We start from the raw sequence: 16168 nt of genomic DNA, 5'->3' as shown, positions 1-16168 counted from the left end.
ACTCTCTATATAGTATTTATTCCAGTACTTGGCATATACTAGGACTCAATGAATGTCAGGTTTCATTCACCATAAAGACACCATAAGATCATCAAGGCTGTGCCTATTCATAACATACAGAGTGGACCCAAGGACCATAGGCAAATCCCTCAGGGGGAATGAACTGCCCATTGTCCACGTTTATAGCTTGATGACAAGTGCTCTTTCTGTTCAACTTCACTGCTTTTTTAAAAACTTTTTTTTTATTTTTAAGGATTTTATTTATTTATCTGACAGAGAGAGACACAGAGACTGAGGGAACCCAAGCAGGGGGAGCAAGAGAGAGAGAAGCAGACTTCCCGCCGAGCAGGGAGAGCAAGGTAGGGCTCCATCCCAGGACATGACCTGAGCCAAAGGCAGCCACTTAACGACTGAGCCACCCAGGCTCCGAATTTCACTGTTTTTTGAAGTTTCAATAGGTTAGGACTTTTATCCGGAATGGGAGAACACTGACACTTATGTCAGAGCACTCCTATGCCACTCCAATTGTCAGGCTTTTTTTTTTTTTTTTTAAATGTGGAGTGCAGGAGATGCTGCCATTCTTGAAGAAGGGTCCCTACTGATAATGAAAGCTTTACAATTATTCATACTTTCCCTTTTGCTCTGAAAAACAGAAATCACAGAGGCCAAGCTGATGCTCAGCCACAGCAACGATATGAGACCAGGCTAATTTTGCGAGTCAGCTTAGTCATGTCCACAGAACATACAGGGCCCTGATATTTAGTTGTAGGCCCCACAAAAATCTTACTGTCTATATACCTTGTATAGAAGAAAAATTTTAGTATTACTTATAAAGAATAAGATAGCATAACTTAAAAGTAAAAATAAGGAAACATTCCCTAGACAGGGTGGCCTCTGGAGCCCGAGAGCATTAAGACAAACTTGGTGCATATTTCACAAATTTGTTAGGAGGTGACCTCTGCCCCCGGGGCTTCAAACAGCATATACGGTTAGATCCTGAGACTTTAGCAATTCCCAGATGCAGCCATCTGTTACTTTACACAAAAGGCACTTTCCTTAAGTGTCTATGTTTGTTGGGAGCTGGCCCTAAGAAAAGCTGAGTTTCAGAAGGAAAACTCATACATCTAGTTAGTATGAGATGTGCTTTCCTTTTTAAATGGGGCCCACTAGTATGTGCTGCACCTAAACACAGGTTGTTGGGGAATTAGCAAGGTAAGTGCAACAAAACAAAATCTGCAAAAAACAAACACAAATACCAATTGCATCTCTGTTGAGTGAATTAACTGCGTGGCTTTAACCCACCACCTATATTTTGAAAGCTGGTGCCTCCATGGAACCATATTATCCTTTCTACATCCAGGATTACTTGAGTTTGTTTTGTTTTACTTGAAGGTAGCTGATTCGTATGGTCTTCTCAGCATTATGATCATGGCTTTTTCACTGTTAACTTTTTTTCCTTTCAAAGCAATTAATTCCTCTTTTTAAAAAGTATATTGCCTTTGATGATAGTCCTGTGACAAGGTAGAAACTGAATGTATAGCACGTTTTGTGGCCATAAGCACACCCAAGAGAGCAGAAGGGAAATGAAACAGGCAAGAGTGGAAGGTGGTGAGAGATGTGGCACGGGAGTCAGGAAACTGCAGGTATGTGTGTGTGTGGGGGGGGGGCGTGATAGCCCGGCTTGGCCAGTGAGCATTTATGCAGGGCCTGCCGTATGCACTGGGCTCAGAGCCAGGCAGAGGTTTGGAAACACATGACTTCCTAGAACTGGGTTTTTGAGACGTATTAAAATTGTAGGGTCTAACTGTATTACTATTCACCATATATTTGTTGTATGGTTTTGCCCAGTGACTTCCGAGCTTTGAGCCCATCTCTCCAACTATAAAGTTGGCTTCATAAAGCTTGTTCTGCTTCTCATAAATAGTTACTGTGCTTACAATGGCTGAAAGAAAGGAAGAAGGGGTAGAGATGAACAGGAGGTCGAGGCTCAGCCCAAGCTTATACAGCTCAGGTGAGACAGTAGCTGGGAAACCCTTTCTAAGCTACAAAGCTCCCATGACAAGAACTAGATTAGAGGATGGTTTGCAGGCTGACCTTGGATGATTTGGAAACTCCTAAGTCCTATCCTGGATGCACCTGGAGATCTTCAGGGTCTCCCTGTTCTAACAAAAAGAATCCCTTATTCTTGACCGGTTTTGTTGTAGGTACCTTATTTTCTCCCATTTATGCATATGGGGGTGACTCTGTTAGTTTTACTTTTCTGTCAGTGGGTGCATGTGGAAATTTGTAGAATCACAGAAGTTTGGATATGAGAGCACACCGGAGATCATGAGTTATCTCCCCTTCTCCCCGCATCAGCGAAAAAGCCCCTTACATCATGCTTGTTAGATCTCTGACCATCCAACCCCTAGCTTGACTAATGCAATAACAGGGTGTTCGCTACTCCCTCCCACTCCACACTGCCCACCCCGTGCCTTCCAACAAGCCACGCACCTGTCCTTTCCGGTGCTCTCTCATACACTGAGCTAGGGATGTGTTCCTTGATAAATATACCCGCTGGGTCCCATCAGGACTCCCAGAACAACACAGAGGTAGCCTCTTATCGGCTCTGCTATGCATTCACGGGGTGATTTGGGGCGAATTACTTAATCTTTTGTACCTCCGTTTCCCCTTCTGTAAAACAAGAATGACCATGGTACCCACCTGATAGGATTGTTGGGGGGATCAAATAATAAGATAGTGTCCAGCACATGATAAACACTCCCAGTGCTCACCATGTGGTCTCCACTGTGCTGTGATCAGCGTTGTGCAGTCGTTGCCGCCCTTATCTGACGTCATGTTAGGATATTATCACATATTAATGTTAATATAATCACCTTTATGATCACCTGACAGCAGTGAATAGCGTGTAAAGATACCGTCTGTGGCCTGTTATACTATCTCCTCCTGTCCCTCACGAGGGTAAGCAAGTAAGACTACCTGCCTTAGGCTGTAACTTCCTAAGAGGGAGGGGCCTTGCGTGGGCATGTGGTCCCCACAGGGACCTCTGCAACTGGGGACAAGCATCACTCGCTCCATTCAGCCCCTCATCCACACACCCCCTTCGTGTCCTTAGATCAAAGGGTAAGTTAGGAGGATGGAAGGACGGTGGAGGATCCTTACTTAGAAGTCGTGCTTTCAGAACTGGAGGAGAGACCATTTCCACTGTCTCACAAAAGGGAAGGGGAGACTAACACGTATTAAGGACACACGCTGAGGCTGTGTGGCAGAAATGTTCATATCCGTATTGTGTTGGATTTCCCCCAGCAACCCCGTGAGGTCGGTAAGGGAGGAAACGGGCCTCTGAGAGTTTTAGAACCTTGTTCGAGGTCAGGGATGAGCTCCATAACCCGGTCATCCGACTTCAAAGCCCACCTGTCAGGGGAAGTCCAAGGTGCAAACGCAGGGTAGGATCCCGAGTTGTGCCCGCGCGCCACGCCTGCTGCGCACAGCTCCCGTTCATGTCAGAGACTGGGCGCAAGTTAAATTTCCAGACAAACTTCAAAAGAGAGAAGGAAGTCTGCTTGTAGGAGCACTGATGTAAAACCAACACAAGAGAGGCAAGGGATTTAAATCGGTGTGAGGTTGACCCAAAACTAGGGATTCAAGGTTGTGTGGACCAATCCTCAGTAGAAACTTTACAGTCTTATTTACCTTGACAGAGAAATGTTTGGAGGAATTTCCTCCACGTCGGGAACCGTTTCTCATTGACTGGCTGTGCGTGCTGTGCTAAAATGCCCGCCAGCTCCTCGGAGATCTTCACCAAAGCTGGCTCCTGCAGAAACAAATTAAATAGAACCACAAGCAATTTTACTACAGAAATGAAAACTGCTTGTGGAGTGATTAAAAACCAGGCCTCCAACAGGCAAAAAAAATGTGGTTACTGTTTACCCAGAGTCAGAAAGCCATTTTGAAATTTTGCTCTAATTTTCCGGGCATTTCAGTTTTCATATTTCAAAGTGATTTGGCCCCTATATTTTGCTGCTAGTCATGCCTCTTGTCTCCGAAGGGCAGCCTTCCGTCTGGACGTCAGGAAACCCGGCTGCAGACCCGCAGCAGCTGACCAGCTGAGCGTCCTTGGACAGTGGGCCTCTTCGCTCTGGGCCTTAGTTTCCCTTTATTGTAAGATGGGGGTTCGTTACCTTGTCCCTAAGATCCTTCAGACCCGAACATTTTTTATTCTATGACCCTAACCGGGCTGACCCTGGGAGAAATTACAGAGTTGAAAAGGTCTTTCTTTGGCACTGTGTCCTTTCCCCCTTGTTGGGGGCCTCCACATCCTACAGCCATGGGATCAAAGCCTTAAACTTCAGGCTGATCCTATAAAGGTGGGGTTATAGATGGGAGCAGGTTGGAAGAGTGAGGTGGGAAGAAGGGCTGGCATTCCCCGCTAGGTCACAGCCTCATCTGACTAGACCTGAGACAAGCCCCCTACCATCATCAAATAACCCAAACCACAGAGCCCCGTGTCAAAATGAAAACAGCTGGAAATTCCCTAAAGAATAAGATGCCTGACTTTCTGATATAAAAAGCTTCAGGTTGCCACAGTCAATTTTTTTTTTTCTGGGTAGTCTTAGTAGAATCTCTAAAAATTTTCAAATAAAAGCCGTCTCTTTAGGTTTTATTTCTGGCAGAAGTAGGGCAGGGGGCACTAGATGTAAAACCATTTGATGGGCGATATTAATCTTCAAAATATGGGACGCTGACAAGTAAAACTCAGGCTTGCTTTTGGTAGCTGGGGACCTTCTGGATCTATGTGTGAGTGCTCAGTAATTTGGAAGAATTGGAAAAGAATCCACTGCTTCGGTGAGTGGGGTTGAAAGGAATCTTAGAAATAATCTGTATACTCATTTATTTCCAACTTCCCTGACATTAAAAAAGTGGTTGTCCTGCCCCTCCACCCCCAGCCGCTCCCCACCCCCAGCTCCCCGGGATATCTGTTTCATTCTGGGTCCAGTGCTCTCTGAAAATCTAAAATAGAAGACAGATATCTGAGAATATACTCTAAGCAGGTCCAAATCATCTGAATAATTTCTGAAATATCAAGAAAATCCTGGTGGGAGAGTCTCATTAGTTAGTTTAGTAAGTGCTTGACATACAGAACAAAAATGCCGATGAGAAGGGGAGAGTGTCCGGCCAGCAGGTTCAGGGTGAGTCACTGTGCAGGGGCTGGAGGTCTGTTCCGAAGGGCTGGGGAAGCAGGCTCAGACCACGAGCCTCTGCCTTGGAAGTGGAGGCAGGGAAATTGCTGTCAAAGCAGGGGACATTTTGCCTTGCATATTCTGCCCCGTGTACACATTTCCTCTGCTTTTCACTGGACATTACCTCAGGCCTTCAGAGTCCTGCATCTCAATCATAAACAGCCATACACAGTGCAGAGTTCCAACGATTGGACCCCCTCGTTACTCCTTCTTGGAACACTGTCCCCCAAACCCAACTTTCTTTTCATTTGGCACTTGTTTCAGTTAAAAGCATTCTAGTCTATCGAAGAAGACCAATTGTCTGTGATTTATGAGGTGCCCCAAAGCTCAGACGCCCGGCATGGCTGTCGATTCCCACCCTGCTCTGGGAAAGCCCAAAGAAGCCTCGCAGGCCAGGCCCTTCCCCATGACCATGGAGGCTTCTTTTCTGTTCACCCGTGATTAAAGGGTCTTCCCGGCCCTGCTTCTAAAAAGTGTTGACATCTGCACCATTGTCTCCTGTGTGGCTATTCATATCAAGACAGTCCAAAGGGAAAGAACTCAGTTATTCATTTACTCATGCACGTATCAATAAATTACAGGTATGCAGAGTATCAAAATCACAGAGACAGACAGTATAGTGGTCTGTCTGGGACTGGGGGCAGGGGGAATGGGGAGTTGGTGCTGCATGGGTGTAGAGATCGAGTTTCACAAGATGAGAAGAGCTAGGGAGATGGATGGTAGTAATGGCCGCCCAGGGTTACAAACATATTTATGACCACAGGCCTGTACACTTAAAAATGTTAAAGATGGGGGCACCTGGGTGGCTCAGTGGGTTAAAGCCTCTCCCTTCAGCTCAGGTCATGATCCCAGGGTCCTGGGATCGAGCCCCGCATCGGGCTCTCTGCTCAGCGGGGAGCCTGCTTCCCTTCCTCTCTCTCTGCCTGCCTCTCGGCCTACTTGTGATCTCTGTCTGTCAAATAAATAAATAAAATCTTTTAAAAAAATGTTAAAGATGGTAAATTTTATGTTATATGTATTTACTACAATAAAAGCAATGGGAGGAAAAATGACCAAATGTCAGGCCTTCCTTTTAAGTAGCTGAACTAGGGGAAAAGAGTGTCTTTGTGTTTTAGGGAGTGGAGATGGAGGGCAGTCAGTGAAGGAATAGGTGGGAACCTTGCTACCTAAATCTTGAAACTAGATCTCCATCAACTTGAGGATCAAGTGAGACTCCCCAGATAACACATGAAAAGAGGGGCCACTGTGACTCGGCCCGCGATTCCTAATGTAGCCTCACCTCTCTCCTCTCCAGCTCCCAGGCTTGCCCCAAACTCTCCTGTTCGGTCTCTTTCCTCAGCCTGCCTTCCTTCCTTTCCTCCCCTGGCTGCCTCCTCCTCATCCTGAGTTAGTCCCAGTCACACCTCCCCCAGGAAGCCTTCTCTGTCACCAGCAGGGTATACTTTCTCTGTGCTCTCCAGCTGAGGGGGGGGGGAGGGGGGCCTCCCTCAGGGTGTGGTCAGTGGCTTTGAGGTCATTTGCCCCAATGCTCTGCACAGGGAATACTAACTGTGGAATGAATCATGGCAGTAGTTAAACACGGACACAGCCCTGAGCAGCTGAAGTTCCAGAGTAAGGGAAAATGTGAAACCGCTCAACAGGCCTCCCTCCTTGCTGCCCAGGAACCACCTGGGGGATGACCACTTAAGAACCACCCATGCTTCCTGGGTGGATGTTATGGGATTCCCTGCCTCTGAGGGGCATTGGGAAGATAAACGAAGTGACATTTATGAAGTGTCACCTCAGATGCAACACGCTATGTGAGGGCCAATAATTAACTCGTAGGGCTGAGGCTTGTGTGAGGCATCTGAACGCCGTGCCAAGTGGCCACTCTGCTCACACAGCCAGCCGTTCTGCCCAACCCGCAGCATTGACGCTGTGCACAAAGCCACAGCAAGGGGGTAATTTCCTAGAGGAAACTCTGCTGCAGGAATCAGGAGGAGGAACTGCGTCCCGTCATGAGAAGTACACAGCTGAAGGCACTGGTGGGGTGGTGTTCGCTAGGGGATGCTGGGGCACATGGAGGCAGCTTGGGGCCATGATTAACTCTCTAAGAAAAAGATATGGCTTGGAATAGGGGGAAGGTATTAGCTCTTCAGTGAATTTCTTTGAAGGCATCTGATGGGACATAGGAGGAGTATGCTAAGAATGGCCTTAGCACCAACGAAAAGAGAATTGTCGCCCCACCCCTACCGCACTGAGCCAAATGGTACAAGCCCAGCAGGACCTGCAGCTCATATATTCAAGAAAAGGCAGCAAACTGACATTCCATGTAAGAGCTGTTTTATCTCCACCACCCCTACAAACAACCCTTCAGCTTGGAAGCTGCCTGTGCACGGGTGGGTGAGGCCAGAGCTCAGAGCCAGGTGCAGAGGACTCCAGCAACACTGTGGCGAGACAACGTGAGAGCACCCTTTTCTTGGGAGCAACGAGGTCTCTCTGATGTCAGATGCCAGTTCTCAGGGCGGAGGGGTAGTTTCTGTTCCCTAGTGATGATCATCTTGCGTAGTTCGAACACAGTTACCACATCTTCAAGAGCAGATGTTGTAAGGGGAGATCTGTACCGATTTCAGGCTTATTCCTTCAAAATGACTCAAGGACACCCAGGTGCCGGCGTGCTCCCATGCACCTGACCACAGCAGACAGACCTCTGGGTTCAAGGGAATGGTCAAAGCTGTATACGTAGAATGCTTTCCTTTGTCGAGGTAGGCTCACATCCATGAGCTCGTTTGGTCCCTACAGTAAGACTCTGATGTAGGTCTGCGCAGTATCGCGTTCCCTGCTTTGCAAATGGGAGGCGGAAACTCTAGAATGAAGATGCTTTTTGCATTGTCAGATTCTGCTCCTGGGTGAGTATTAACACAGCACTAAAGACAGAAAAAAATGGGAGGTTTGTAGGAAGGAGTGCTAGCTTGCTTTCTTTACCCCCTTTTCACCCTCCCGAAGTGTGCCTATATAGGTGTGTGTGTGTGTGTGTGTGTGTGTGTATGTGTGTGTGTATTTATACATATTCATAAAATGTCTGTTACAAGCCAGCAATGGGGACCTTTATCCTATAAGCTTGTGAAGTGAGTAGTTAGAAGGTTTCACTTCAGGGAGTCACATCAAGGTGGTAGACTACCCAGTCAGTGTTTCAGAGGTCCCATCACTGGCGCGGAGTAGATAATTTAGAGCTAACAACTCTGCAGGTGTGGGAAGGAAACTATGTACCTTGTGGATGATAAATGATATTAGAAAAATTCACTTTACTTTTTGAGAAAAAAAAAATCAGAATTACAGATTTTTCTTCCATCACCATTGCACTGATTAGGCCAACACACATTAGTTGCTGGCCTTTGTGGAGCTGAGAGCTTGAGAGCAAATCCCATCCAGGAGGAACTTTGGCCCCATCTTTGCCATTGTAGGCTTGTCCCCTTTCTCCAGTACGCACAAGTACCCCCAGGGAGCACTGACAATAGTCATGACCTTGGAAGGTTCCAAGATGCCTGTAGAGCATAGCACATAGGGCCTCCCTCTGACCCACCACGGTATCCTAGAGAGTCTAGTCTATCAAGCATGGACCTTGCCTCTCAGCCCACTCTCTTTTTCTATCAAGAAAGTGTAAATTTGAAGGGAGAGATATCTGTCTGAAGTAAATTCATGATCTCTCAGGGGAAGCTGCTAGCATATCCAATTTAATACCGCCCTCAATGACTAAAGCTACTTCAAACTCCAGAGAGTTAACTTTCCCAGGTAAATTCAGTACGTGTGTGTGTGTGTGTGTGTGTGTGTGTGTGTGTGTGTGTGTTGGAGAGGATGGAAGAGGAGAAAGAAGGAATACAAATTAGAATGCTCTAAATATCAATCCCACCCAAACTCACTTTACTTTAGAAGCTTCTTTGCTAGATCTGTGGTGATACATTAAGGAAAATAACTTCTTGGCTAATCACCTCCAATCTCTCACATCACACATTGGTGGTGCTCAAAAGAGAAACCAAGGGACCTAGCTGGATTGTTCTGTTTTATAAAGATTTCTTCTATCCCTAAACAGAGGAATGGAAGGTGGCCTGAGGTTAGAAGGGCAGGACAATGATTTAAAAAACTAAGCAAGCCTGTCAGTGTTGAAATGGGCTGTATGGATCGTCTAAGTCAGATGCCTCATGTCCCAGAAGAAGGGATGAGACTCCCGCACTCATGCGGTGAGACTGTGGGAGCTCTCTGGCTGCCTCTGACTGCCAGATGAGCCTTCTTCACCAGCCCTGCTTCAGAGGGTAAAATGTGGGCACCATGAAAGGTGGCTGGTGGTGCAAAGATGGAGAGAAGGGAGGGATTCCAAATTTGAGGGCAAATTGAGAACGGTTGCTTTGCTGTGCACAGGATGCATTTACCACTGTAGCCATTTTTTAGGTGAAATAATAGCTCTCACTGAAAGCTTACACGTGGCAGGCCTGCGCCAGAGATTTTTTTATATTTATTAACTCAAAGCTACTCTCGCAGTAGATATTATCATTCTCATTTCATGTCACACAGCCATGAAGTAGCAAACTGGGATTCAAATCCAGTTGCTACCAGGATGCCACAGTGCCATGGGATCTGCTTCTGTAACTGTTACCAGCGGGCATGAATGGTCAGTCTGGGTCAGATTAGATCAACCACATGATGCTAAGGCTATGCTATCAAATTAATGAAAAAGCGGTGGAGGGGACATCTGTTGTTGGCTGCCCAGGATCTTCATCCCCTTGGTCAGGGTAACAATGTCCCAAACTCCCTTTGAGGAACTGCCCCCACCTCATTCTTAGCTGTACGAGTTGATGGAGGTTGGCTCACCCTCAACTGCAATGTTCTTTCTTCCTATTGTCTCGATCAAGGACAAGCTCCAGGAGCTGCTGGCAGCCATCTTGCAACCCTGCGGACTGCCAGCCTGAGGGCGGGGCAGACATTGTGGGCAATGAGGAGGAGCGATGGAGGCACCAGGTCCTTCGTGGTACTGAGCCACTGGATTAAGCCTTGTCCAAAGTCAGACTGGTCCTTGAATTTTCAGTTAGCTGAGATACATAGTCAAGCCATTTTGAGTTGGATTTTCTGTTGCTTGAAATTTAAACATTTTAAGCAGATACAAATGGGTGGTCCAAACCGTGTGCCCACAATCCGTGCTGGACGCTTTCAGCCGGCCAATGTTCTGATCGTCTGCGCTTTGGTTACTCTCATTCTGCAATCAGTAGTGAAGTTTTCACTCATTTCTCTCCATTAAGATCATTAGGAACAGTCCCTCTTTAGAGTGCAAAAATATGCTGAGAAGATGAAGGAAAAATGAAAATGTCTTCAGCAAGTCATAAACTACTTCCCACACCTACTTAAAGTTTAAGGACTGCTTTAATACTCCATGTTTAATTGTTAATTGAGAATTTAAAAATCAAAAATGCCAACTTTGCCTTCGATGAGATGGAAAATTATGCTGCTGTAGAAGGTAACATAATGTAAAACAGCCAACATTACCAAGGCACACAAATGTTTTTGGTATGTAAAATTGCTTTGTAAAATATTTGCTCCATCTGCTGAAAGCGGCAAAGACAATTTTCCCTTGATAGCTAATGGCCCATTTCGGCTGTGTGGCAAGTGATTCGCTGCAGTGGCGGCTCTCATTAAACAGAATGGTGAAAATGCGGTATATAATTCCATACTTACGTAGCATTATCCACTCGCTGCTTCTCGAGGAGTCTGTCCCTCATTATGTAGGCCTCCACCTTGTACCAGCATGCAGGCCTAGCAGTTGATTTGACTGGAGAAGCGTTTTGTCCAACTGAGGCACATATGTTGCCCTTCCATTCCAAAGCTCTGCACAACTGCTTCACCCTTACCAGAAACGCTGGAGAGGTTCCTTCCCTTTTAACTTTCCAGCACTTAAACTGCTGTTTCTCTTTCCGTGCTGCATGTTGGGGGTTGCTATAGATCAAGATTAAGCGTTTCTTGAAATTCTTAGTTGAACTTTGCACACGCACACACACAAGCAGGAAATTTGTCTGCCGCCCTCCCCCCTCTCCCCCCAGCCCCCAGGGGCCACACTGCGGTCCTAAAAGCCCGACAAACCCTGCCCTCGGTTCCCGGTGCACGTGGCAGGCTCTGATCTCTCTCTTTAACGGAGCTGTTTACACTGTGCCCTGAAATTACTCCAACATCTGCTAAAGGAACAATTAAAAATAAATAATCCGGGGTGGTTTAAAAAAAGAAGAATATGTTCACGGTTTGGGAATGATATTAAGAAGTAGTTACAGCTGCAAGTGGCAGATTTTCAAAAAATATTTTTAATGTGGGAAAATGCGTTTAAAGGGAATTGTATGAAATAGGAGTGACATCAAGTAAATACAAGAGTGTTTTAAAGATGTCGCCGTCTTGTAGAGCAGAAACCGTGCAGTTTCCAAATAAACCGCCAGTGGAAGTGGCTATAATTATTATTACTGGTAATACGTCTCTTTCTTACCAGTCATAGAAATAGGGTTGGTTGAGAAAACTACGCGTGCTAAAAAAAAATCTCTTTAACTGGAAATTGAATACAAAAGAAAACACATGTGCCCTTTGGACTCTGATTTTTCATTCAAGTGGTAGAGGAGGGGTTGGAATTTGTGGAATGAAATGAGACACCATCAGGAGGATGTTTATTTTAATTTTATACAAAAGGAACGGGAAAGCGATTTACTTTACAGTAAAGAGCTGTACCTTCTCTGGCATTTCCACGCGTACGGATGGGTATACTTGAGGCAGATACGGTAACCTTATGTATTTATTACTGTGTTCTTTCTACAGACCATGCTGGTGAAAACACCAGGGCAATAAATCAGTGAACTCCAAAAGAGAGGGTTTTTTTGTTGGCCCTGGTGCAATGATAGGAAAGTCCGAGCCTTCTCAAGGGCATCCCTCTCTCACCCGGGGGACCCGGAGGACAGACGACCAGAAGCAAATGGCGCAGTCGTAGGCAGAGAGTAAAACTCATTCTGAATCTGTTCCAAATACCCATGCCTGCTCTGGTTTTCAGCAAAGCAGATATTTCCAAAAGAACTCCAAGGGGGATTTCCTGGATGTGAAAACACTAACCAATTCTCGTTTCTCTCATCTTTTGCTTTATTCCTTCCTTCCACGCTGTTATTGCGAAAAACTGGCAGTTAAATTCAATTGATTCAAAATATTCCGGATCCATATGGCCGCCAACCCTGGAGCTGAGGTGGCCATAGTGCCTCACTGCTGTTCTCAAGCATTTGCCTCTCCCCCAGTCCCCAGATGGTGGGAGTAGCATTTAAACCTCCTTTTCTCTGCCTTGTACAATAGACCTTGGCACCATTTCAACTGTTTACTCCGGTAATTAACAGCTCTGATACCACAACAATTACAACTCCTACACTCTCACCACAATAATGCTATGAATTAGTGAGAGCTAATGGCTGGAAGGTAGAGTGTTTCCAGACTGTGAGATCTGTGCATTTTTAGAATAAAATAAAAGGTACAAACAGCACGCTTGCAGTAGACAATGATTACCTAGTAATTAGTTTACACAAAGCTTCCTATTTAATGGCAAAACGCTGTAATTAACGTGTGACAGAAAATCAAAGGGTACTTTGTAAGCATATGAAAAATTAACACTGCAGGCCCATAGCTTTATGTACTGATTAGAAGCATATTAAATCAATAGGACACACAAACCAACAGCTTGTATAGCTGGTTATTATAGGTCCTTGGAAGGGGGACCCGGCTTTCATTTACTTGGGGAGGCAATTTCCCTTCTCCTGTCATCTTCCTCAGGCCCCAGAGAAGTACCTCAAACCCATCCCTGGCAGCTTTGTGAAAATAACCATTGAACTGGAAGAAAACATTCTAAGTCATTCTCAGAGATAAGGAAAAATATGTAAATGATTAAAGCTTTCCAATGATGGTGGTGACGTGCTGCTACACTAATTAGAAAAGACACCAACTGGAACCAGAAAATGAAGCAACTGGGTCTCAAGCTTGTGGTCAGAGCAAGCTGCACTTTGTCAGGTCAATGCCTCTTTAGTTGACATGTAGAAAATGAAAATAACTGGAATTATCTCCTACTTTCAAATGATAAGAAACCAGACTGCGGTCAAGGTTTATTCTTTAAAAGGCATTGCCTGGTAAATCAGGAGGTAGGCACACTTGGGTACCACAATTGCGTATCTTCAACAGCCACAACCCTATAGAATGATAATTGATACATAGAACACTATTCTGGAAGCTTACAAGAGGCTATAGGACCTTCTGAATCACCAGAGGGAGATTAAATTGTACATACTTATTCAATGTTTTATGGTAATATTGGTAATAACAGGTAGCATTTCTTGAAGGCTTATTGTGTGCTAAGGACATTGCTAGCCAATTTACAAAGGAATCTTATTTAATCCCCACCCCCTCCCCCCACCACCACAAGGCAGGTGCTAATATTATCCCTCTTTCCAGATGAAGAGGTAGAGACTTGGAGAGCGAGAAAGTGATTGCCCACGGTTCCCCTCTAGTGACCTTGATGTGCCTGGGCTACAGAACCCTGAGGAGCCAGACCACCTCCTGGTTATCCTGAATGTTCAATTATTCAGGCTAGTCTATTCCAACACTCGTTCAGCTTAAGAGGGAGTTTATCATGTCAACCTGGAGCAGGAGACTAAAAAAAACCCAAGCAGAGTATGTAGTTGCATATCCAAAAAACAAGGTTTGAAATGCCCACCATATTTTTGTTGCTACATTTGATCCTGAAGTTTGGCTAGTCTAAGCTTTGTGAGAATTTATTTACAGGCTTACTGAAATGATCACGCTGCTGTATTAAGTTGAGGAAGGCATTGAAAGTTCGTCACCCCCATGAACAAAGGGTGATGCCTAAAGCTCACTCTCATCACTCAAGAACATATATGGGTATGTGAGACAGTTGGGTTGCAAAAAGCTGGATCCTAGGGACTCCCTAGCAGGGGTTCTGCTTCTTTGCTGCTCTCTGGTGTGCCCTCCTACCTCTCCGCCATGCTGCGTTGTACGGGAATGTTTGTGTTTCCCACATCTCTGCAGAACGCAGAAAACCTGTCCCTCAGGGCAGCAGGTCACAATGGTAGGGACCCCGGGGGAGAGAACACTGCTCAGGGATTTTCAAACAAGGGGTCTTTTCTAAATGGCCTCACCCCCATGTGGCAAGAACACTGGACCAGGGGAGTGGATGTGAGATCCGGGTTAGGCACCATCATTTATTAGCTACGTGAACTTGGGCAAGTCACTTAATTACCTAAAGTATCGGTTTCTCCATCTGTAAACAGAATAACAATACTTATCATTGTGATGTGGAGGTAAATGACTAGAAACGTCAGGGTTTTTATGAGATTGAATGAAATGAAATAGTTCCTTAAAGGGCTGAAAGGCTTGGCACTCCCCAGCTGTCCTACAATGCTAATTATCATTATCATTGTTATTATTATTATTGAGAAATACAGGGAAATGTGAAGACTGTAACGTGTATATTCATATATCTAAGAAAATGCTTCATCTCCTGTGTAGGCCAGCATTCTGGCAGTTACTAAATACATAAAGATAATCTACGAAGTCAAGATTTTAATCTATAAAAAAATATAAAAAACAAATAACCATTCATATGGAGTTTAATGACTAGGGCAAATTATTACCTTAGTTTTTTTTCTTCATCTAGAAAACCTAGATTTTCTAATACCAATAGGTTGTTTTTGATATAAAAGATAAAAATAATAAATAAGGATGTGAAAAAAGGATCCTTTGCTAATAACCAAGTAATAGCAATTGGAAGATGCATTTTGACATCTAAATAAAAGTGCAAACAGTTCATCATATCCAGTGCTGGTAAGGTGGTGGCAAAACTAGTATGCTCATTCTCTGCTAGCAGCCTTGGAAACTGGTGCTACCTTCTTAGGAAGTAATGGGGCAACATATAGCAAGCCATTAAGCATTCTACTCCTGAGTCTTTCTCTGAAGGAAATCATTCAGCAGAAGTAAAAAGAGATGTATACAGAAACAAAAAAATAAAAAACAAATCTTTACTCTCTCCGTATGCTTTCTCCCCACTTCCCAAAAGTGGGAAAGAATATAAATTTTCAAGTTAGTTGAATGGTTTAATATGTTAGAGTAAATCAATTCGAGGGAATATCATATAGCCATCAATTGTGACCACTACCTATAAACGTGGAGAACGTTTAGGATCTGATGTTTAAATAGCATGTATGGTATCATTGTAGCTATAAGAAATAAATGTAGCACACTTGAAAATTAATACACAAAAATGAAAACAACTAAGTTTGGGGAAAGTGATTATGTACTTACTTGGCTAAATAGTTTTTTAATCTTATTATATTATCATTTAGCTTTTCTAAAAAATTATGTGCTTACAGGGTAATGGTTCTTTGGGATTGCCTAATATACCCGCCAAATTCAACATAAGCACCAAGCTCAGCCATCCTACAGCAGCTCCTGTGACCCAGAGGCAAGGGCATCTCAAGAGGTGGAGGTCTTCACAATAGAGTCATGGAGTTCTAAGTCATTGACTAGGTAGGTGATGATTCTCCTTCATACTTTTGTTTGCTGATTTCATTCTACAAGGAAGCAAAACAACTATTGTGGTTTATTCTACTTTTTTCTAGGTGTGGATGCCTTGAATTCATATTTTTAATTTTAATTTTAAGTAGTCTCCACACCCAATGTTGGGCTTGAACTCATGACCCTGAGATCAAGAGTGGCATGCTCTACCTACTAAGCCAGCCAGGTACCCCTGTATTTTAGTATTTTTAAATATAAATTGTTTTCCTTGGTGATCTCCAAATTAATTTCAGATGTCTAACGTACACAAAGGTACAAGTAAACATAAAACTGCTCTTGGGTGGGCTAAAATAGCAATATTATGTAGG

At 44.5% G+C, this 16168-nt stretch overlaps 1 protein-coding gene across 1 annotated transcript in view; it reads right to left on the bottom strand.

Moving 5' to 3' along the window:
- LOC111153125 (IQ motif containing H) overlaps positions 1-16168 on the bottom strand; it is a 184957-nt gene that overhangs the window by 51248 nt on the left and 117541 nt on the right. Inside the window, exon 15 of the mRNA XM_022511922.1 lies at positions 3694-3814. Within this exon, the coding sequence (XP_022367630.1) occupies positions 3694-3814 (121 nt within the window). The remainder of the gene's footprint in view (positions 1-3693; positions 3815-16168) is intronic.

The sequence above is a fragment of the Enhydra lutris genome, unplaced genomic scaffold, assembly GCF_002288905.1.
Source record: "Enhydra lutris kenyoni isolate GAN:26980312 unplaced genomic scaffold, ASM228890v2 scaffoldscaffold31, whole genome shotgun sequence".
Lineage (NCBI taxonomy): Eukaryota > Metazoa > Chordata > Mammalia > Carnivora > Mustelidae > Enhydra > Enhydra lutris.
The sequence above is the reverse complement of the archived record's forward strand: the minus strand, read 5'-3'. Positions and strand labels throughout refer to the sequence as shown.